Source organism: Echeneis naucrates, chromosome 1 (assembly GCF_900963305.1).
Source record: "Echeneis naucrates chromosome 1, fEcheNa1.1, whole genome shotgun sequence".
NCBI lineage: Eukaryota > Metazoa > Chordata > Actinopteri > Carangiformes > Echeneidae > Echeneis > Echeneis naucrates.
In genome coordinates, this window is record NC_042511.1 from 16,212,996 (window position 1) to 16,238,419 (window position 25,424).

A 25,424-nucleotide genomic window follows, 5' to 3' on the forward strand; every position below is an offset into this window, starting at 1 on the left:
GTTGAAACAGAGCAGAGCAATATAGAACAAGACATGGCAAGAAAGATAAAAACAGAGAAAACATATCTTAGAGGGGTAGAAGGTAGGAGGAGGAGAATTAAATGTGACTCTCTGCATAACTTAAGTTAATGCCATTCTTCCATTTGAATTATCAGCTGTGTGCAAAATATGAGCCATGAAGCATTAAATATGACCTTGATATTTGCTTAAAAATTAAATAACAAAGATGCGTTGGAAATTCAAAACAGATTGTGTGTGTGAGATGTTGAGAAAGAAGGGGAGGGAAATGGAGGGATAAACATAGAAGACGTCAAAGAAAGCATGTTATTCTGCACAGATGAGACAGATGCACTAGCACTAATTATTCATTTATACTCCAATAAACAGCACACTGACTCCTTTGCCCAGTTCTCCACATAAAAAAAAAACAAAAAAAAAAAAACAACAACAAAAAACATCTAGTTGTTGGTGGTAATAATTCATTTAATTTCACTGTTTCTTTTTGTTAGTAGTTTCCCAAGATTGTGTAGTTTTCTCAAAGATTAGCAATTCCAGTCTGTGTGTGTACATCAGGCCAAAAATACCATCAATCAGGTTCAGTTCTCACAGTTCAAACTCTGTTGGATGAAGCTATAAAGGTTCTTTAAACAAGATTTCAGACCATTATAGCAGCAAAGAACTCATTTCTGAGGATACAGAGGTATGATGGTGGAGTTTCTCTGTTTTTTTGGTCTTTGTTTAGATAACCCATTTGGTGCATGTGCGTGTTCGGGCTTGTGAGTCTTTCCTGTTAACCAATATGTCGTCCCAACATTTATAGATGCGTTGGGACCGCCCACATGTGCGATAACACAGCACAGTACATAGTGGGGACTTGGCTGATGACCTTTCAAAACATCCAAACATCTACTGACAGACTACCCATGTGATTCAGTACCATAGAGAGGAGTGTAACACATAACGCTCCTCAGCATTATCACACACACAAGGGTGAAATGAGAGAGAGGGGGTGACCCAATTCAAGCTCATTACATTACATGCTGTTCTACAACTGGCCTTTTCTGTTTCCTTCATGGCTATTGCATTTCTGTGGATGATTCCCTATATGATCTGTTCCCAGGGCACAGATGCACAGACCGTGTCTACTTCAATCTGTCTGTGTGATATGTCTTGGGCTTTGCACTAAGGGTCCCCAGTGAGGAGAGCATCATACCAGAGGGACGACAACACACATGGCCTGAGGCCCTGAATGGCAAAATCATTAGGGACACAAAACACATACACATTCACCACATGCACATAACCACACATGCTGGCAGTTCATCCAAACACCTCCAGCCTGGAGTTTAAATATAGTCCTGAAATATGAACCAACTTGTCCCTCTGTGTTTTTTCTGTAGTTGTTTCCATCTACATGAGCCTTGTGTGTTGCGAGTGAGTGGGTGAGTGAGTGTGTTTCTGCGTGCAGTGTGTTTGAATGTGTTTGCAGGTATGTAGTTGCATTCTCATGTCTGAGGAAGAACTTTGACACAGGGAAGCCATGGTGAACATTTCACTACATGATCCGTCCCTCTGTTCTTGCTAAGCTACAGTACAGAAGGCTTGGGGGAGGGAGCAAGGGAGTGAGACATAGAGAGGTGGGAGGAAGAGAACGAGGGAGGTCTGCGATCACCTATCAGAGTTTAAAAAACATTTGAAGACAAGTGTAGAAAAAGCTCCCTGGGAGATTACACATGTCATCCTGCATCGACTTTTACACTGGATGAGAATTAAAACTGGCTGAGCTTATTGACTGTACTGTCCATCTGAGCGCAGCAACAACATCTGCAAAATAATACATGAGATGACAGCAGCTGTAGCCGAACGCTCTCTCTCCGTTATGTTTTTCTTTTTGCAGTAAGGCTTAATCCTCCCCACCTGCATTAATATCTTCAACCAAATAAAGTGATCAAACTTTTCATTAATACAAATATGGAAATGCAGCCTACAATCAAAAATCCTCAATAAGTAAATAAAAAAAAAATGCTCTGTGCTCATATCACGTCTCCCACATGAACACCCCTCCCGAAAAAAAAAAAATTATAAATAAATAAACAAACAAACAAAAAAAACAACTTCCTGTGCACTCTGCAGTAACATTCAGTTTCATAAAGGTCAAAGTAACTTCAAGCTGATTGTTTCCACTCAACACACAGACACATCCTGCACAAGTCACCTTGGAATATTAATTTGCATTAAAATTATTTCTGAAGGAGTGTGTGCATGTATGGTAAGAAACAAGTGACAAAACATGAGCTGCAGGAAGGTCATGGAGGCTCCAGACAGGTGCAGGAGTGTTGCCTCTGCTGTTTACTCAGGGTCTTCACGTGGTGGCCTCCTTAAGGTGTTTGTAGCTCACAAAAAAAATTGCACACCTTTTTAGCTTCGCACATAACAGTTTCTAAGTTTATTTCCTATTTCAGAAACTATTTCTTCGCTTTTTTTTTCCATTTGCATCCCACTCAACAACTGAGGTGATTTGAAATGATTAAACTGTATCAGCAAACAGGCATTAATGGTGCTAGTTTGGAGGATACTTACAGAAGAAACAGATCAGACAAAATATGTTTTTTGATTTGATCACATTATTGTGAAGGTTTGATTAGGTTTAGAAAAAGTCTTTATTTTGGGATTATTAAATTCTAAAAGAAACAACCATTTGCTTGAAATACTGTATGAGGACAAAATCTCCTTAATTGTTGATAGGGCGAGGCATTAAAAACACCTAGCACTCTTCAATTTGCCAAAAATACTAGTTGAAAAAGGTATTCTAAATGTTACAGCTCGATCAGGTTTCATCTTTCGATTTAAATGTGAAATCAAATGACTAATGTGATTGGTTCCTGGCGCTGCTGATGCCGCTGATAATCAACACTCCAATCTGAGGCTGGGTGCAACTTCTGATTGTTGTCTGCACGTTGTTTTCATAGTCATGTCTATACAGATAAGATGTTCTGTCACTCACGTCTTTGGTAGGAAACTATAAACAGCTGCTCCAGGCAGTCAAACCCACACTAACCCGAGCTGCACTTAACTGATTGCCATGTGACTGAGGTAAGACCTCATTGCTTCACTGTTTTATGTGCTTTTATATACAAGAAATATGTTTGTAACGGCTAATCTCCCTATTGGTCAAACAAGAAATGTACATTTTGAGTCACCAAATACCAAAAACATGAAAGCAACAAAAGTATGAAATCACAAAATATTGTTGATGAGTGCAATATAATCATGAAAAAAATATCGCATACGTTGTGTTTCTTTGCTTGCAGGTGAATGTCCATATACCTGTAGCATGTGTTGAAGGACTAATTGTGCATTTATTTTTGCACAGCCAGCAGACATCTCCCTTTTCATTTTCTAGATCAAAATACTGCAAAACTGCATCATCTGTCCCATGTTTCCCTCTGGTGTGCAACATCTGGGCATTAGCAGGGGGAGAGGGGTGCTGCTTCATCTAGTGATTCAGTAATTGCTGGGAAATATAGAATATTTATGAAGTTGACAGCCCATTATATATAATGCATCAACTAAAGATGCCTCTGAATACTAAAATGTGTCACAGGGCAAAGGTAGAGACTCCAGTGGGAGGTATTTTGGCTCCTGGCAGCTGCATGTGTAAGGAGTTCATAGTTATCTATCTATCTTATCGTGTGAGAATATCACCTGGTTTGTTGTTGTCTCTGAATGTGAACATGATCATTTGGAATAGTTCAGCACTGTAAGTAATACAGCTGGTTTATCAGTTCTTCTGAAATTACAGAAAAGGACATTTTTAATATTGTGCAAGACTCTTCCCTCCAGCTCCTTCTCTGTTTGATCTCTGTTTGGCAGTTTGAAAATGAACTCAGTATCAGACATCAACCCTTTCCATCACTTCATCTTTTAGCCAATCAGATGTTCTTTTGAATTTAACAAATCATATCACAGCATGTCAAAAAAATCACTTCTGCCCACATAATTGTTTGACAAGTTGCATCTGTAGAAGAATACTTTAAGAATGCAGAAAAAGAAGCTTCTTGGATTTCTCTAAATGCACATACAAAAAGGTTTCAAAGACTCATGGATTACAAACTCCCACTCACACATAACTAGCTCTGTAAACATTCGACAGAAGTCTGAAAAAAACAACAGCAATTTTGTTTTCTCACATTTTTCTTTTTCTTAAAAAACCAAAGATGGGCTCACTAACCTTGTCGTTCAGAAAAAATAATAACCAGTACAGCTTAACAAAATTTAATATCCCAGCATTGGTAAACAGTTTTTTCATGAGCTGTGCTGATTTAGCATCACCAACTCATTGCCTATTTCACGGACAGGAATAACAAATCAGAGCTGAATCCCCATCAGATTTAGCAGCTAAAATTTGTCAGCATAAATTTAGCCACGGGATGAAAGCCGAGTTTATAAACATAACGCAGATTTAAGATGATGACCTCTTTCTGGTTAAACTAACAGGACTTCTCATGCCATGTAATTAAGGCTTATTGCTCATACCTCTGCACTTCAAAGAGAGTAAAAGCGAGAAAATCAAAGAGACTAATATGGCACTGATGTGACAGGAACAGAGGAAAACCTCCTGTCCTTGAAAGTCTTTTAACCAGAAATGAAGAAAATAAAATGTGACAATAAAATTGTGCCGTGGGTAAACGAAGGGCTACTGAAAATAGATGTGGGCATGTCTTGTGGGAGCAACAACACAAGTGGTGCATACCCTTGGTCTGTGTGGAGAGGCCAGATGGTACAAAAGTCAACTGATAAAGTCAAACATGTTTACGGAGGGTGTGAATATCTGGATCGAGACTTGGGTTGAGATGACAGTCCCCTGCTGGGGGGGGGGGGTGGGGTGGAGACATAGCACGTCACTTCACTCTGTCCCATCGTATGATGAGTATAAATATGATCTGAATCAGTCCCTGTGAAGGAGCAGGATTGAAAAGATATAGATGCACATTTTAGGATGAAGTTTTCTACACTTTGGTGAGTCCTGTACATCACTACACATAGCAAAAGATTCATGGCACACAAATCCCTTTCTTGCATTTTATGCCCTTGTCCTTGCTGGCCCGTCGCACTTGGAATTAAAAGACAGCACCACCTAAAAAAACAATGGCGTAACAAAAAGCTCTTCCAAACTGACTGACCAGATGTCTGCTCGGCCAAATGCTTCGGGACAGATTGATCAATTTACACCATTGTTCCCCTTTGGGACAACATTTATTGACTTTTAAGACCCTTTATTTTAAAAGCAACAAGTCATTTTAGATATTTTAGACAAACCTTGGTTACTGCAGGCACACTATCCTGTGTGCCTGATAATTTAACATTTAAAAATTTGTTCATTTCATAGCCATAATGACAGCAAAGCCAATACTAGCCATTAAAAGGCCTGTTTAGAAAATCAGTATTCTAGCAGTGCAGAGCAGAAACATGGAAGTGGCTGCTGGTTAACATGTAGTCTTAGGTTATAAGCTTCAGTTTAAAGTTCAATGTGTTACTTCCAGGGCTTTGAACGGGTTCATGGAACAAAAACAAAAACCAGAAACTTTTGGTAATTTGCCAGGAACAAAAAAAAAACTAAACCAAAAACTTTATATTTTTTTATGTTCTGGAACAGAATTGTTTATTCAAAAATAATGGTAACTGGTTAATACCAGTTTTTTTTTTTTTTTTTTTCGTTCTTGAAAAAAATATCTGACCTGATGGTTCACTTCCTGTCATTCCCTCAATGCATGATTAGAGTGAAGAGAAGTTTAGGCATATCACCAGCAGTCAAGGAAAAGGCAGTCTCCCAATCTGGATTATATTAATAAGAGGTTAACATTGTAGTCTATCAAACTTAAAAAAAAATGTTTAATTTAGACATTAATTTCATTAATTTGTTCACTTTTGCTACAATGTTGGAAAAGCTAGTATTAACTAGAGCTTAATTTCTTTGCTAAAACGCTGGTTATTCAAATTTTGGGCATTTTCACATTGTATTTAGATGGGAAGACATTGCAAGAATCCTATGCGACAGCATTTTTTTATATGACCCTGCGCCAACACGCAAAAAGCAGTGAGGCTTTTGTCTGACATGCAAGCAAATGAGAGCATTGATGGAGAGGGAGAGAGCAATGTGGACGCAGACCCTTCCGATGAAAATCAAAAAGAGCCTATGGTTGAAACTGACACTGTGGTCAGCTGTTCAGCACATACTTGGCGGTGGAAGATGGATGGAAAGACAAAGGGGGTGTCGAACATTAAAGCAAGGCGCGTTGCAAAAAAAGTTGTGCACTCCAAATGTTGTGGCCGTTCTCAAAAGAATGGGCCAGAAGAGGGCTATAGTTGATTGTCCAAAGAGATGACACGCCAGACACGGCATGCTTGACAGACTTTGCGAGCGAAGAACAGTTTGCGACGACGTGTCACCAACAGTCAATGAGCTGCATTTGAATGAATCAGAGTGGCTGGCCATTTCGAATATAGTCAGCGTTCTGAAACCTGCAGAAATCACCACTAAATGCATTCAGGCAGAACAGCTTGCTGCAGGTGACTTCTATGGCTTGTGGCTGAAGTGCGTGTTGGATACTGACTAAATTGACAGCCCCTTTGCCAAACGATTGGTCCAGTGCATGAAAGGGCGGCAGCATTCATCTTTCGAAAATGATGCATTCGTGGCTGCTTTATTTGTTGATCCGAGGTATAGGCTATTTCTGACAGAGAACCAAGCTGAAGTGGCTAAAATACATCTGTGCTGCACTTGGGAAGCCATCCAAAACTGAACTGTGAGCGCAGAAAACTGAGCTGAGCGCACGCCATCATCCTCGTCTGGAGGTGATGATGAAATAGAGCAGCTACTAATGGCCAAAGAAAGAGAAACCACTGCCGTATAAAGCGGCCTCAGTGTTGGATGCTTGTGAAAGAAGCACGTTTAAAGCGCAGCGAGAACGTTGTGCATTACTGGGCGTCCATGGTTGCAACAAATCCAGACTTGTAGAAACTCACAACGAGTGTCCCAGCGCTCAAAGTCACCCAGGTCAGCGTGGAACGCGCATTCTCATGTTTGAAGTGTATTTTTTCTACGCTCAGGTCGTCATTGAATGACGGTATCCTGGAAGATGTTCTTTTCATTCGTTTGAATCATCGGTTTGGATTGTAATGCACAATGCAGTAGGCCTTTGGGTGTAGTCAGTAAGCCTGTTAAACGTGCTCACTTTCAACTTCTTTCATATTGTTAAGTTAAATAGGCTTCAACGAAAATGGTGAATATTGCCCGTTTTTGCAACTGCACAGGCATTTATTTTTCATTATTACAATGTACTTGACAATTTTGGACATTTCTTTTGTAAGAAATATATTTGATTTTCATAATATCAGCTTTAGTCTGACATTTTTATTTAAACTGACATTGTACCATTTGTTATTGTTGTTAATGGCAGCTATAGCCCAATTTCTGTGCTATGACACACGTTTTTTTTTTTTTTGTCATATATATATATATATATATATCTAGCCATTTGTTAGGCGATGTGTTCCAATGGTAGCTGTAGCTGTTTATGCTATGTCCTCATATTGAGCTATGGGAGAAGTACTATGAAGATCTGCTGTTTGGCAATAAATGACATTGCAGAAATTGTTCTTGTCTTATTTCATGTAGTCTCTAAGTAACAGGCATAGGCCTTAACTACAGTGATGCAGCTTGCATAAAGCAGAGACCTAGTACTGTTTCCTGTAGGGTCAGGACATATCTACAGTATGTAGACTAATTGTCTTAATTGCCAAGTCCTAAAGCTACCTACCTATTTATATTTACAAGGAACGTTATTAACCGGCTCAGGAATGTCAGTTCTTGGGTGGAACGTAAAACCGGAAACATTATAATACAGTTTTTGTTCGGAATAAACCAATTGGCAAGACATTCTGGTTCAAAGCCCCGGTTACTTCATACTAGCTGTGCGGTTGAAAACATGTAATCGAAAACAGTCTCATTGGGACTTCATCTATATAAAATTTAGGCTTTCATGTTTCCTGATCATTTCCTGTCATTTACAATATAAAAAAAAGCCATGAACTGGCTTTTGCTGTAGTCCTGTTTCTTATCCCCCCTCGCTTTCTCACAGTAAATGGCTGATGCCTCTGTGTATCAAATATATTAGCTAAATACCTATCTGTTTTTTCATATAACTATTTCATCCATGTGAAAAGAGAACGCAAAATGAAATGTCTACATTGTCTATTTGTCTGTATTGTTGGGATGTAGTAAAATAACACTTCACCTTCATTTTTCATTTTCTAGCTCAACAACTGTCCAGTTTAAAGTGCATAATGTTGTGGCCTGGTGAGTGAGTGGACCCAAAAAGCAGGAGATCCCAACAGAAGGTTCCACAAAAGATTTATTCTAGGGAAAAAAAACCCAAAACAAACAACAACAACAAAACAAAACAAAAAACCCAGAAAAAGGACAAACAAAGAAGAGCTTGATTCTGCAGGTGGACAGTGGCAGGAGGCAGAGACTGGAGGCTGAGAGACCCAAAAACAAAAATTGATGTTAGAGAACACTCACGGGAAAAAAAAAAAAAAAAATGGAAAAAAAAAAATGGCAAGAGGTTGTGAGAAAGACTCTGGAGAGAGCGTGAACTGGCTCTAACGAACAAGACAGAATTATATGCTTCTAGAGTGAAGTTTGAGGTGGCTTTCTGAGGTGAGGGTGATGAGTTGATTGACACCAAGTGTGCCTGCTGCACCTCAGAACAAAGTAGGTCAGCCCCGCCTCCAGCATTCTCCAGCCCTGCGGGTAAACTCAAAGAAAGGAGAACAATCCAAAACAGCCAGTATAAACAAAATAAAAGTCCAGGCCATAACACATAATACAAAATCTCAAGAAGTAGTCTTAATTAGTGACGGTTAGTGTTGTGCTCCAGGATAATATGTTCTATACATAACTGTGTCTAATATTCTATCTATGTGAACTGCAGTGGCACACACCGCTGCTGTTAATATGAAGTTGCAGTACAAACATCCTGAAATGTACATAGTTAACACTGTATGTTCACAGCAGCACTGCTAACAGCTAAATCGCTAAATCTTCTGTTCTCACTTCGCTCTCTACAAACAACCTACATACTGAGGTGCCCCTGAAAAACACTGATCTACTTCTGTAATAATGATCTGTCCAAATTCCCAAACTCATCGCAGATCTGGCAAGGGAGATGATAATCTGTGTAATTTCCTGATTTATCCTAATGTCTAGCCTAATGTCCAATTTTTGCCACAATATCAACCAAACTCAGAACGGTAGACGCGTTAAGAATGGCTTGCCGGGCACCTGCCCAATTCCAATCCTGTCTCTGCACCCTCCCCTTCACAGACAGAGTACAATGTCATACTCACCAATGTGTAGGGAATATTTTTTTAGATGGAGAATGTAAAGAAACCGGCAAGCTTTGGGATGCTCTTGCCTTTATTGGGTAGAAGTAGGACATATTTTAGAGAGGAGATGGCAATCAAATCAATATTTGTCTAAAGTTGTAGGTTAGCAGGTTGAGTGAAAATCAAGACCCCCTCCAATGAATATCGAGTATTTGTCAGGGATAAATATGCCAAAGGAACCAATCCTGTCTGTTTTTGGGGACCAGAACCAGAAGTTTCAGGTTAACAAACAGCGTCAATAAAATAGATGCTAACTGTGCTAACTGCTCAGATAGAATTTGGTGACAACAGCTTCTTGGCCCTGTAACTTTTTAATAATTTTATCTTCCTTTTACATCTTAATCTGATGTTAATCTAAATCTTAATGTGATTAGATTTAAATTTTTCAGAATTCCTGAATTATGCAGAAAGTAAAAGGCAGAAACATGTTAATTCCAAATGATGATTTCACCTTTGATTTTGTCATGTAAGTTCATGTAAGTGAAGTGAGTTGATTTATGTATTGAATATACACACAGTTTACAGAACAACATTAAAACTCCAGGAAAACAGATATAGAGCAGTCAGGGTGTTTGCTGAAACTATGATATCGTCCAACTCTAACCTTTGTCAATAGGACATGCTCAGATAGACAAATACAACAGCAGCTGGTAGTCAGGGAAGTGACTGATTCCATTGATTATCTATACCACTTATCTGTCAGGGTAAGGACAAACAGCTTTCCATGCTCACACCTACCTAAACGTGCATGACTTTGGACTGTGGAAAGAAGCCAAAGTACCTGGATGGAACCCAAGGAGAACATGCTAACCACACAAAGGCTGAAAGCTCATGAATCAAACCTTCTGGCTATGGGGCAAAGAGGTGCCATCTTATATTTCTATACTTAAATTAGATAGGACACATATCGTTTCCACTTCACTATCACTCTTAATGACTTTTTGCTATGTACCACTAGCCATGCTAGTCTATTTTAGCTCAGAGACACTCATTGACAGTCTCGCACAGACGCATTGACACACATCGTTGCACATAAGGGAACAAACTCATACACACAACACCCCCAAAACCTCACATTCTTATATAGGAATTAGAGGTAAATGCTTGAGGGAAAGATTACTCTGATTGTAGCCATTTGTAGTATGTAAAATTAACATGGCTGTCAAGAAAATTAATGGGCTTGACTGCCGCCTGGTGTCACTAGATTGAATTACAACACACTGAGCAGGATTTGTGCAAAATAGATGAGCTGATTTGTTGAAAACAGTGGACAAGCTGGAGGGGCAGGGTCTTAAAGAGAGGAATGGGAAAAGTAGCAGAGGGAAAGTGGAAGAAGATAAACAGACAGAAAAAACTGTTAATGAGACTTAGTATATCACAGAATGCGGCACCGCAAATCCAACAGTGCCGCTGGGAAATAAAACCAAGAGGCAGAAGAGAAAGGAGAAAACAGCATCGGAGAGAAGGAGGTGAATGAGACTAAATGAGGATCCATGAAAGACTGAAAAGGGTGAAGTGGAGAGAAGCGTAAAACACAAAAGCGGAAACAAGGAAAAGAAAAAGGATCAAAGCAGACATTCATCTTTTAAGCACCCACCAGCACTCCTCACTTCTCCCTCTGTCATCTTCAAGCTCTTTTGTTTGACTGATTACTGGGTGCATTTTATCATCATACCTTGTTAAAGTTAAATTCATCAGTTTGGTGTTTCTCCTGTCAAGAAACATCTTTCTGCAATCATTTTCAAACCCACACACTCCGTGTCTCCCCTTCCTTGCTGCGTTTCCTCCCCTGTCTCTCAATCATCGTCACTGTCAGAAGTATTTATATCTGCTCTCTCTCATACTCACTGTATCTACAGTATCAGCTTCTCTCTCTGTCTCCCTTCACTCATCTGCTCTTCCTTTCACATCTCTTTATGGAGATGCATCTTAATGCCAGTGGACCACAGACTCATGAATATCACATTTAAAACCAAACAACAACCACATAATTCTACAAAATCCTGAGTCCTCAAGCACACACGCCCCCACATCTTTACAAAACAAAGAACAATAGCAGATGCGGGGTCACACACACAAATATATGTGTGTGTATGCCTGCATTGCAACATTTTTTTTAAATTCCAAATCTCTATATTTACATGTATAAACATATGGTTATGGTTGTATATGTGGCTGTGTGTGTGTGTGTGTATATATGTGTATATGTGTATGAAGGGTTAGGGTTTTTTTTTTTTTTTTTTTTTTTTTTCAAAATAAGCATGAGAAACTAACCCCACATACCTTTGCTGTTTCCATTGTGTGTTAATAGTTATGATGATTGAGCATAAATGGCCCATAAAGAGGTTAAAGGAAAGTTAAAAATAACGTTTAAAAAGAAAGAAATAGCTTTAGGCACTACTCTATCTGCAGGACTGCCTTTACATTACAACTGAAACTCACAGAATAATTTAACTCTGAAAAGTTAATATAAAAAAAGAGTACAAGCGGAAAAATTGGGAGTAGTTTGGTTGGGGGGGGTCTTAGTCTTGGCACAAGTAAAAGCGTTTTGTACGAAAGAGCTTTAGAAAACAGTAGATATATTCAAGAAATGTGTTGCCTTGAGGTAGAGATGTACTCAGTGTCAGACCCAGCAGGGAATATGGATGAAGTAAGCACATGGTGAGAAGAAGATGTTTTGTTGTTGGCAACTGTGGACCTGATGCATTTACCATGCTGTTTTTCGTTGGAGCAACTTATGCTGCTGTACTGTCATCGCACCAAAACTGGTGAAAGATGCTACAGGCCTCCCAGACACATGTCAACACATACTATTTCAACAAGCAAAATAATTGTTTCCTCAAGTCAGGGGACTATGAAGCTATGATCAGCAAAAAAAACAAAACAAAACAAAACAAACAAAAAGAACAAAACAGAAGTTTGGTTTCTAATGATTAATAGCAGCAGTGCCTCCTTTGACATGTTATGTTGGAAATGTACTTCTGAAAGAAAACTATTTGTACCAATTACAAATCATAAGGTCAGGGCAGATGGTGGACATGTTGGATTTTGACACTTGGAACTGATGTCTCAGATAAGTTCTTCACATTTACATTTGCAGTTTCTGTTGTCAGATCATAGACTGAAGAACAGCCTGTGCAGACTAATTCCAATTTTATGACTGTGACATTCTCTGACAAATTCTCTAAACACAACAACTGTGCTACGGTGTAGGCTTTATTCACTTATAAAACGATCACTAAAATATTTACATATAAAATGACCATTAAGAGAGATATATCAGCTGCTGTGTGATTAGTGAGTGGTGTGTCTGACTCTTTTCTACAGACCATTTGCTCAGAAACTTCTTCGATTTGTCGCAGTGCCTGTTATTGAAAAAGGAGTCTCTAAAGGGCTATGAAAAGTAAGTACTGAACATTTCACAGCAAAAACGCAGAGTTGGCAAGGTTGCATGATCTTGCCAAATCATTTTGAAAGAGTAACAACCAATGGGGGTACTCCAACACCTAGTCAACCTGCCAGTGATGTGAGGTTGTCAATCCGTCACACATTAAGTTGGCAGACCTGGTGGTGTAATTTAGTCAATAAATCAGTGAAGGACATTTGCGTCCAAGGCTGGTCTGCAGAAATACAAAAGGGACGAAAACTGGTCCTATTCCAGTCTTGCTCTTTTCAGGAGTGGACTTTGTAGTTAGTGCAAATGTGTTTGAAGACACATTTTTATATCAACATTATGAGACCTCCTGCATGCGCTGACCATTGGACAGCAGCCATAAGTATCTGGTTAAAACAGAGCGGGGGGAGACTAAAACTTCATTTAAAATGTATATTTTCTGTTGAATCAAAAAAAGTCAAGAGAGAAATATTACTCATTAAGCAGTAATTACTTAGCAGGAACAAACTGGGGCAACTATGGGGAAGCTTGGAAATGAGAAGATGCAAGCAGACACGAGCCAACCCTTGAGACAGCACAAGCCATATACCTGAAATATTATGTGGTCTGATGCTCAGCGGTCTGTTTACTTTACAGAATTCACTGTGCCACAGCAGGATGCAGCCAATGAGGCGTGAGGAAGGAGCGAAGAAGAGGATGCTGCTCTAAGCTGGCAGCCTAGGCTGAACAGCAAAGCCGCTGAGCCTGAATGTACACTGCAAAGGCTGGGTGCCACGAATTAGTAGCTATGGTAGCCACCAAGAGATAACAATGATTATTATTACATCTAACCACTGCAACAGCTGAAGCCACACTACTGTTAATGCAAGCTGTACATTCAGTGAGATCCACCACTTGTAGTCGCTGTGACTATTTAGTAATTTGGCTTTAGCACAGATTTTCACAGCAGACCCGGCTGGCCTAGATCACACCAATTCACAGCCCTCTTCCCACCCACCAGCGTCTGAAGCGAGTCAGGAATCAGTTGTATCAAAATGACTTTTTAAAAGAGAGGCCTTTGAAGCAGCGCCTCTGTTCGGCCCCGGACTAGTCTCTTGTGTGGCCTCACAGTGCGACAGCAGCACACAGTGAAAACAAGAGAGACAAGTTGGTGTAGAGATAAAGAAAGGATAGAAAGAAAGTCAGATCTACTTTCCACTATGTTGTCTTCATCTTGCATTGCTAGAAGTGAAATTGTATGAAATCCGATTTTAATCTGGCAAAAGAATAAATGCTGCAATAAACAGAGGGAAGAAACATTGAAAGTCTGAAGAGAGGGCGAGGAAGATACAGTGATCAAAATTAGAGATGGTAGAAAAGTCTTGGCATAAAAATCTGCAGTGAACAGTAGAAGTAAAAAGGGAGGCCATTGTCATACAGATAAAGGAAGCGGAAGCACAGAGAGCAATAGTGAGACATAGAGAAATGGTTTGTGAGGAAAAATAGAAAAAGTGGGTGAAGCGGAAACAAGATCACAAGAGAGGAAGAGGAATAAGACTGTGTTTCAATCGAGAAGAAACGGGTAATGAGATGCTAATGTAACAACAAAGGAGTGAGTGCCCTCTGGGAAAGCTATGTTACAACAAGCTACCTCTGTGTGAATATAGCAGAGGGGGGTGGAATCAAAAAAGGGCTTTATTAAATGACTGCAAACCACACAGACTCATTCAGGTGAGCACAAAGTGACTAAAATTCAAGCCAAATTCAAATCATCCCACCTCCCATAAACCAAGTGCAGTGGCTGGAGATTAAGTTGATTAAGTTGACAAAACAAAACGTGATGACATCTCGCTGACCACCAGTTTGTCATATGAGTTGAGCGTGAGGAAAAGGTACGCTAAGGACAAGCACTATTTGCCTGCACAAGGAAAGAAAGGCTCAAGTAGGTGAATTGGAACAAAGAGCACAACAAAAAGAAATGAGACCCATGATGAAACATTCAAATGAGGAGATCTGTGGAGGATGAATGAGGAGAATGGAGGTCCTTGTGAGAGCAGGTTGGCCTTTGAGTGGGAGGGGGAGATGAAGAGTTACAAGTAAAGGGGAATAATGGAGAGATCCATAGTGCAGAAGATGTAATTACTTAAGGGAATAAACGCTAGAGAGGAGTAATGTGGAGGATCTTCATGAAAAGAATGACTGGGCAGTACTCAAGAGATCGTCAAAGAGAATACCAGAAGACGGGAGGTGCACCACTGACAGATATAGGCCCAGAGATATTCTAGACCAACTATGAAAAAAAAAATTGAAAGCTGGAAAATCATTATAACAAGTCCTCAAGAGGATGCTGAGAATGAGCCAATACCGTCGCACAATGAAGGAAATAAAAGCAAGCTTAAGACCGTGCATAAACCTGCAGGGATTGGGGGATATTTGTGCTATAAAGAGATGCAGCAGCTATAGAGGTGTGCTGTTATGTAGAAAGGGTGTTGGATTCATGTGTCGGATGGGGCACAAAGCAAAGATGAAACGCTATTGTATGATGTCAAGAGGATGTTGTGAATGAGTAAATGAGTATGAAGTGAGAGAACAGCAGTGGGGTTTAAGAAAATCCTCAAAGAGATTTGGTTCGAGATGCTGGGTGCTATTTCAGGCATACTAAACAATGATATTATTTGCTAACAACACTTTTTAGCACACATTTATAAATAAGGCCAACCTTTTTCATGATCTGCTTTTGCCTAAGTTTGTATCAGTAGCTGGCACAGAAAACATCAAAATCCATCCTCATCTCTTTTGTTTGTCTGAGGGCCACATCCACTAGTGGGACAAGTCGAAGGAAGAACAGTTTAATTCCCAGAATGGTGGAGACATAAACACATAAACAGGATGCTACTACCACGTATTTGTACACTTTACTTTTAAACATACATTATGACATTATTATCTTTTATACCTATTTTATTATTGTAAATATGCATGCTCATTTTCCTTGTAGATGTATTTTAATCCTTACATTTTATGCTTTCAAGCTGCTAAAAGGGACCACTGGAAAACAAAGTTTCACTATATCTTTCTATGCCACCATTTGACTCAACAATTTTTGCCAAGCTTAAACTTTAAAATGTTCTCATTTTTATTCTAAATTCAAAAGAAAGACTCAATTTGAATACTGAAAACAGCTCATTCAGCTATTGTTGCTATAGCTTTGATAACCTGCAGGCCTGTAGCATGTTTGAGATGGCGCGGGCTAATTGGGTTTCCGTTCTTAATTAGGCCAATTAATTAGCAAATACAGCTGAGGCCACGAGCACTCCACAGGGTCATTTAGGGATTATAACGAAGAGAAGAGTCGTGGGAAAAGTAGAAGAAGAAAGAGGAAAGGAATCTGGGAGGCTATGAGGAAAAAGTTAATTCGAAAGAACATTTATTACTAGAATACCTTAGCAAAAGTTCCCTTCACCCTCCTGCTGAATGTTATCACAGAGTCATAGACTGAGGCTAATTCCCCAACTGTGACAATTTAATCAAATCACTCACTTCTTTTCAGAGTCACTGAATTGAAAATAGAGCCTGCTAATTGATGTAGTCTCCCAACTGGCACCCATTGTTGCTAATCTGCGATGAGAAACATGGGAAATGATAAAAGTGAATGAGATGTGGGCGAAATGGAGGAAAAAGAGGAGAGAGAACATTCACAGCTCCAGGACTGTGAAATGTGCTTGAATCTGTCCATTTCAGCAGTGTGACTCCCAACTTCCCTGAGGTTTTTCAAACTTTCGACACCTGCAGAGATCATGGCTGGCTCAGTATTTCTACCAACTTGTGATAGAAATAAAAATGAAACTATGCAGCATGCTGGTCACAATATCACTTCAGGTAAGCCTGAGATTTTTAGACTGAAGAGCAGAGTAAAGTCAAAGCCAAATCCAACCAATATTGGCTTCAGGTGAAATACTTTAAACTTTCTTGTCAGCTCAAATTTTCCGATGAGTCAAGTAAATGATACTGGTTATTGCTCCCTAATGAACAATATATATATCCAAACACTCACCTCCACAAAGAGGAAGCAGGGCACGATGTAGGTGCTGGTCTTCTGCTGGCCTTGGTCTCCAGGAAGGTTTTTCATCGCCCTCCTCTGAGCTGACAGCCGACTGTCAATCATCTGTGGGGTCAGAGGTCATTGTAAAGATTCAGTTTACTACTTCAAATAGTTTAAATTTGACGTTATGTGTGAGCTTTGCAGATACCGTGAGAGCAGTCTGGGCAATGTTGAGGTTTACAAAAAAGAAAAAAAAAAAATAGCCTGCCTGTAGATAAAGGTTGGTTGGATTTATTTTGAAAGAAATAGGCATAAATGTCACCTTCCTTTAGCCACTTAAGTTTGTCTCAACGCTGTAATGAGTCAGTAACCAGTCACTAAACAGCCATCTGAATTCCAGGTGATACGACAGTGTAAACACTGGTCTGAATATATTCAGTGCCTGGCTCAGTGTAGATATTAGTGAGAGAATATTTACCCCAAATTATGCTTTTGGCTGTGCGTACCTCATGCTTTGGTGGGTCCAGTTAAACTGGGGTTTGCACTGATGCTACAGTACCCTTATTTCTCAGGTAATGAACAAAGTTGATGAATGGACTGTATGTGCCAAAAACTACGTAACTATAAAATACTCAGCCGTGTAACTAACAGTTGAGTGCTGCACAGGTACACTTGACTGATACTATAATTTCCACGTTACACTACTTTAAATTTACTACTGCAGTTGTTTTTAACCAAAAGAAAGATGTGGTCAATATAAAATATTATCAACTAATTAATCATCATTTATTAACGATAGTTTATCAGTAATGTGTAAAGCAGTTGAATACATCCTTATAGTTTAGACAAGATTAGATTTACCTTTATTTATCTCACAATGGGGAAATTCAAAATAAACTCAAGTTCCACCGAGATTTGAACTCGGATCGCTGGAGTCCAGAGTGCTAGCCTTCACAACATGGAACCACAATGAGAATGCTCCCCATCGGGGATCCTGGTCTTCTGTGTGACATTAAACAGTCACCAGCTAACCCTAACCCTAACCCTAACCCAGCTATAAAAAACAAAACATTGCATAACCTCAGCTACATTTGACCATAGTGTAGTTTTGTTCAATAAATAGATATCATAAGAATGAATAATTATAATACTAACATGTTATGCATTTTATATGTGAAAGCCACATTCAAACAAATCATTTTCAGTTGGGGTCTCTTTCTGAGAGCGAAAACAAAGATAAGTCACTGTCAACAGATCGGCTTATGTATAAGTTGCTCAGAGACTCTTCAACGTGGCACCATATATCAGATGAAACCTTCAAAGTGAACAACAGACACAACGTATCTTACCACTGAAGATCTATAATCTTGGAGTCATAATGTGGAATCCATCCATTAATAAACCAGAAACCAACAACACATCCGATAGCCCTGATATATTAAGTTGTTAATTTGGTCACTAATCATGTCTGATCACAGAGACAGAATCCTTTCACTATCCAACGTCAGAAAAAAATCTACAGTAAGTTACACTTTACCACAAGCACAAAGTCACTCACCCTTGTACAGAGATGCCAACGTAGACATATTCTGCATTCAGAATCTGCAAATGCGCGCACGCACACACACACACACACATACACACAGGTGCAGATACACATACACGATTGCAAGGATGGGGGGTGGTAAGGCTGAAAGGAGGAGAAGTAGAGTGGAAACAGAGGAGTGATGATCAAAAACAAAAGCCTGACAGAAAGAGATAAGAGAGAGGCAAAGTCATGATGCAGACATTTGGAGAGTCTTCAGAAGTAAACAGGGTGGGGTGCATGCCAACACACTCAGCAATGAGAAATAATAGCGACTGGGGGATAACAGGTAGAAGTTGAAGGGAAAACAGCTCCAGTACTAAAAATGACACCAGTAGGAAGCAGGGAAAGAGATTGTGAGGGAAGTTACAACAGGAAGGTCAGTTTAGGAGATGCTCTGGGATTTATGACGTGCAAATAACTGCACTTGTGGTAAATTAATTCAGTGTCTGACCTTTTTAAAGTTTTTGGGTGCTTCAGAAGCCGTTCAGAGGCCTTCAGTAGTACAGATCCTCTAAATCAAACTGCAAACTCAAACTTTGAAAACACGATGTTATCAATCATCCGGCAAAAGCTCTCTGCAATCTTCAAAATAATTTTATTAATTCGAACAGCAATTGGTTTTCCTTGCAGATATCAAGCTTACTCCCTCATCTCCACGACAACAATTATCTCACTGACTTAATGGCTGAGGGCAAATCTCTGCTGCCTTGTCAGCCAATTCCTCAATCAATGATCATTACAAGAGCAAGGGGAGGAGGCCTCGCCACATGGTTGGAATGCATCCATTCCTTCAGAGTGGACCTGAAAACCTCAAACAAATAATAAAATATGAAACAATGAAACGGCACTAATTGATGAAGTAAATCCAATCCTTCAAAACACATTTTAAAATGTATTTGAAATTAATTCTTTTTCATAGAGATAAAATTATCACCATCTTCTAATATGTGATTAATAAGTGTATATTTGCATGTGAGGAGTAGGAAATTATTTCTATTGAACATTATTGGAAAATGTTTTACACAGCACCAAAGCATATGCATTAATAACTAAAACATTAAAGATGTAATAACCTTAAACTTGAATTCACTTCGACCTTCTCTCATCTGGAACAGCATAAGAGGAAGTTTTAGCTCACACGTTATTGAAGCGCACCAGCCATTTCTGAACCAGCAACAAATTGACATTCAAAAAATTCTGTTCAAATCCCTTTGAAATGTGTGGTTCATTTTTAAAGCAGCCTACACACAAAGAATGCAGCTGTCTGATATGCACAGCTACAGAATAATGGTCCCTTCAATCCAGGATTTGGAGATTAAAAATTATCATCTCTATAAAATCGCCCCAGGTGTTGTCACAGTCTCAATAAACTTGAACTTCAATTATCTGGCTATGGTGTCCCTCCAGGCAGTTTCTGGCCTACGTCACAAATTTATCATCACATTATTTAGAGCTTCCTGTAAGAGATTTGTATGGCTACAAATCATCAAAAATGTCAAAAGAATGTCTTTTAGACATGTATATTTGCATGTGTGTGTATGTATTCAATGTACAGCGTTAAGATGAGTGACATGTACAAGCACGAAGCAGTACAGACTACACTCACTGTGTTTAAGTACATGAATTATTCATTCTGTGGTTCATATACTTGTCTCCACCACCATTTCTCCACTACCACCAATCTGCCTCACGGGAAGCATTAACCCACTGTCATCCTACTAAGACAACATAAATAAAAGCTTCTACTAAGGGCGAGGCTCAGCCACAGTATTAAATGTTTTGACTGGTGTAAGGGCATTCGTGGACACCAAGTCTAAAGAGACTAGGTTACAAGTTGCAGCAGAAGACCATCTGATTGTCTTCATACATACATCACACACAGAAGGTTGTCTGCTGCATTTCCAGGTATTTAAAGCATCTGTTTTTTTTTTAATTCACCCATCTTCCAAAGCAGCCAGAGGCAATCAGCCATAAGGCTGCTGTGACTGATTGTCTCTTATGTTGCTGTCCATGTTGCTCACCATGACATGCATTCTTCAGGCTCGCGCTGGCAGAAGCACAAACAAAAGACCCCCTCACTATCTCATTGGAAAACGCTTGCATACACACATTTGGAGATACTGCTGTTTACAAGCCAGTATGCATAAACTCGTTCCCATACAAGCACACAAGTGACCATCACTGCAGTATTCATTGCATTACATGTAAACTTGGATGTCAGTCCAACAAGTGGTGCCATACAGCTGGTGTGTGTGTGTGTGTGTGTGTGTGTGTGTGTGGAGGGGGGGGGGGGGGGGGGGGGGGGGGGGGGGTATCCTGAATTCCTGCTGTGAACCTCAGGTTCAACAATGGGGGTCATAGAGATGCACAATAGAGATGCAATCATACTCTTTCACTCTAGCCCTCTCCCTCTCTCTCACCCTCTTTGTCTCTCTCTTTCTCTCTCTCTCTCTCTCTCTCTCACACGCGCGCACACACACACACACACACACACACACACAGGAACAATCTGTTTCCGAAAAGAGAAATCATGGCAGTGACTGGCTTCAGAAACTCTTACCTTAATTCTCTGTGTGTTGCACAGTGACCACTGCTTCTTCCAAGCCCCCGTCTTCAAGAGAATTTGCTCCTACAGCAGACTCCCATTCTCTGGTTTCGGTGGGCTCTTAGCTCCGCTTCTTTCTCTTTCCCCCTTATCACCTCTTTCAAAGCAAAACCACCTCTCACTTCTGCCGCTCCGCTACTGACAAGCCAGCAGCTCTGAGTGTGAATGGAAAGAGATAGAGAGCTTGCCCAATGCCAAGGACCAAGCCTCCAGCCAGCCCAGTCTATATCTCACTACACTCTGCTGCTAGGTCGCCAAGCTAAATATGATGATCTTCAACAGCACTTCAAGGCTAATTAGTCAAGTGAAGGGATCCACTGGCTTAGAGAGGGAGGCTGCTCAGCACAGTTGCCGGTGGATACAAAGAGAGGAGAGGGAGGGAGGGAGTGTGTCATCGTGCATATCTCTGTGTGTGTGTGTAAGAGAGAGAGAGTGAGAGAGCGACAGAGAGAGAGATCTTTTATGCCTGTATGAGAGAGAAAAAAGGAAGAAAAGGCAAAGAAGGAGGAAAAAACAGATTAGGAAGAGGGAATAAGAGAATGAGAGAAAAAAGAGAGAGATGTGGAGAGAGTAAGAAATGGAGAGAGAAGGAGGGACTGTATGTATGTCAGAGGCTGAGGAAACACAGTGGCTAAAATGGTAGACACTGTGCACTTTAGTACCCCCTAAAAAAATCACTATGATACTGGCGAACACAATGGGCTCAGTGAGTGTAAAGTGCAGCTCTGTGTGTGCCTCTGAGTGTGTATTTGAGTGGTTTAATTATAGGAAAATCGTAAACGCAAAATAGGGTAAAATAGGTAAGAGTAATATGAAGTTATACTGTCAATGTTTTGTCTTTGTCCATGAGAAGCGTTTTTCTGTACTCAACTTGAATAATATTGTGAACTGAGGGAAGTAGGGTTCACACCGTCAGGCAGTAAGGTGAACGATGAACGATCAAGTGGAAAAGTGGGACACATCTTGCACGTGGCCCTATGTGGGTCAAGGGCCCTCAGGTGCACCATCAGTGTTGGCTCTTACGCAAGTGTGTGTATGCGGGACTGCATTTTTTAAAATCAAACTCTCTGCGTCCCTTGGGGTTAAAGCATGGACAGGGTGTGTTTCTCTGCGTGTGTATATATTTACGCGTGTTGGTAGACAAGGTCTAGCGGCCCTATTCGATTGCTGGCCAATGGGAAATTTCTCAAATGCATTGCTGCACAAGTCTGCACTTGGTGTGATTGATCTTTGTGTCTGCTCTTCCACTGTGTGTGTTAACATTATTCAAATTTAAACATATATTCAAAATATGCTTATTTATCCTCTTTTCAAACGTTAGATAAAAGGATCAATGCCATTTAAATGTCAATGAGTATGAAGCTGCAGTCAAAAGATATTAGGCTTTGTTTAGTACAAAACCTGAAAACAGCTGGCCCCGCTCTGTCCAAAATCTAGCTACCCACACATCTCAAGCTCACTAATTCCCATGTTCCACAAGTGCATCTTGTTTAATTCATGATTTAGTGCTTAGCTGGGCACATTCACTTCATACAACAGCTGGATGACAAGTCCAACATAAAATCCTCCATGTAACGCTTACACTTTCTTTTGCCCACAGATTAAACAGATAATATATGACATGTTAATTCATGAGCTTTCAGATGGCATAGATATTGACTTTGTAACATTTGTACATAACATGGTTAGCCTCATTCCTCCGTATCACATTTATTTAGTCAAGGCAGATGTCCACAGATTCTAAATCTGGTTCAACTCCAGCTTTCTGCATCTTAAAAGGAAGTTGTGTTTGTAACTATACCCAAGTGCTTACTCGTGGTGGGAATTTTTAGTTCTCTTTAACTCGTGTCAATTAATTAAACATATTATAGTTATATAGTAGTCTAAAATTGACTATGCTTATAAAACATGAATGTTCTCATGAAACCTTTGAAAAGAAAACACATAAGGATAATGTCAAAAATTCCAAACTATTCTGCTGAATTAAAGGATATTATCTCTTACTATACTACTTTTAAAATTGTACATCAGAATATCAATAATAACTTCCTCACTTTTAGATGCCATTAAGAAAAATAAAATCTCAGTAAAGATGACATGAGATATGGGATCACTCTTGCCAACACAAATTTCCAGACTTTTAAGATAAATGTATCAAAAACAACATTATAAAACCCTCTTACTGCACTCAAAGAAACCCTCTAGAGAAAGGGACTAAGAACTGCTCACCATAAAATGTTTTCTTTTTTTCTCCCTGAGAAAGATGGAAATCACATGGTGTCACAGATGTCATAGCTCCCATGGTAACTCTCTGCAATCATAGAGCAGAAAGATGAGTGATGAAATGCGCATACGTAGAAATACGGGTCCACTCTTACTTTTAAAACACATACATACGATGTTGATGAAACAAGCGGTCCTTTAAAAATGGCCTTGCTCACAAACCATTCAGTTGTCATGTTTGAATGACACCACTTTCACAGGCTTGGACAAATAAACACACCTCTTGTACTAGTCTGACTCAAAGCTGTCTGACACAACAAAATGTTTTTTATTGTGAATGAAAGCAACAAAAAAAAAGCCAGCTCAAACAGCAAAGCTTATGTCTATAATGACATGAAATGCTGATCAAATGCTCCAACAGTTAATGAGACTATATAGTACATTAAAGATTAACGTTGACTTTGACTCGATTTGATTTGCTGACGCTCTTTGGTGGACACATGGTGTCTCCAGATGGCTGGAAAATGATCCTGTTTCTTTGATAACTTATGAATCAAAAATTTAGCAGGTTTTTACCAGCAGTTATTTGCAGAGGTCTCCTAGTCGCCATAAGAAATGGACCAGGGATTTATAATGGGCTGTTACAGCAAATAACGCAGCTTCAATTTTAAAATATATAACTTGCTCTTTGTCAAACACTTGAGATCCAGATGAGATCCAAAAACTGGCTTAAACCCAGATAAAACTCTATTTTGAGTTCCTGGCAGACAGCCACAACACCAACTTATGAGCACAGAGAGATAGGATGTCACCAAAAGAAACAGAGAATGAATATCAGAGTTTTGGAATGTTTGGGAAAATGTTCATGAACAACCTACAGTACACAAATATATCACATTGGTATAGACAGTTTAATGCTGCCCTTTAAAACCCATAACAACAGATGATTTTCCATAGATAATGACTTTCAGGTTAAAGGTTTAATGTACACCTGGTGGCAAGGACAAGGAAAAAACTGCACAACACTTCAGTAAGCGCATTCATTTCTGTCTTTCACAGTCTCCCAAAGGACACCTTTATCTGGTATTATAGGTTGATGCATATGATATAATAGTTCTTGTATTCAATGAAAAGGGCAACACAGGGATGAGACAGACGTTGTCAGACGAGCACACCAGGGTACACGGGGTACATGGGGGAGTGCGTGTGGAGCCTACAAAGGAACACACACAAACATAACCACGTCTGTGCACACACACTTAGATTAAGGTAAATTTTCTTTTTAACAGAGTAAGAAGAGATGAGAAAGAAACCCCACTATATACATATACTCATAGACACAGCTGCCAACACATATACAAACTTCATTTTCTTCTATTACATGCTGGCTTTTGAAATAAAAAGGTCACTTTTCCACCTTAACTTAAAAATATCTAGACCTGCACTATACATTTGTATTTCAGAGTACTTATATTATTTCAAATGCTTTCAGCACTTTCAAAACCTGGTCAACCTAAAGCTGTAATTTTTATCATGGTAACGATTGCTTGCTTTTTTTTAGCTGTTGATGATGTCATATTCAATGCATTGCCATTGTCATTCCCTGCCAGCAGCTCAAAATTGATTTAGATTTATTCACTTTAAGCCATGTTTTGGTGATTGTAGTTTCAACTATGTATTTTAACACATCCTCTGCCCGCTGAAGAGAAAAGCATTTTTAAGTGAAAGACATTGATCACAACCTGGGGTTTTGCAGAATAATTCACGTCTTGCAGCAGGGACACAGTATTTTCACTTGGTTATAAGGCACCAGTCTGTCCTTCAGATGGTCAACATATTTCTATTTCACTGACAAACATCATCATCATAAATGTCCACAATATGAACTCTATCGCTAAATAAAATACCACAAAATATTCATATTACTAAATCAATTGCTCTCATCCCTTTTTTACATGCTGAATGCGTTTGAGCCCAAATGTGCAGAAACAAAAAGTGCTCTTTTTTACAGGACCCCACACTAGCACATAGAAGCACACAAACAATTAAGCAAAGAGCTGTGTTCGCAGGTGCTGGCCCTTGTATACATGAACACACAAAAGCACGTGCGCTCAGTATTGTTAAAGAAATGTTGCTACACCAA

At 39.5% G+C, this 25,424-nt stretch overlaps 1 protein-coding gene across 5 annotated transcripts in view; it reads right to left on the reverse strand.

The window, feature by feature from the left end:
- Positions 1-25,424, reverse strand: part of plppr2b (phospholipid phosphatase related 2b) — a 48,817-nt gene that overhangs the window by 20,880 nt on the left and 2,513 nt on the right. For 4 of the 5 annotated variants that reach the window (XM_029501084.1, XM_029501085.1, XM_029501083.1 and 1 more), the window contains exons 2-3: positions 23,288-23,369; positions 16,878-16,988 (exon numbers count right to left, since the gene is read on the reverse strand). In XM_029501084.1, the coding sequence (XP_029356944.1) occupies positions 16,878-16,988; positions 23,288-23,290 (114 nt within the window). In that variant the 5' untranslated portion in view covers positions 23,291-23,369. The remainder of the gene's footprint in view (positions 1-16,877; positions 16,989-23,287; positions 23,370-25,424) is intronic. The other variant, XM_029501082.1, reaches the window with a different exon arrangement.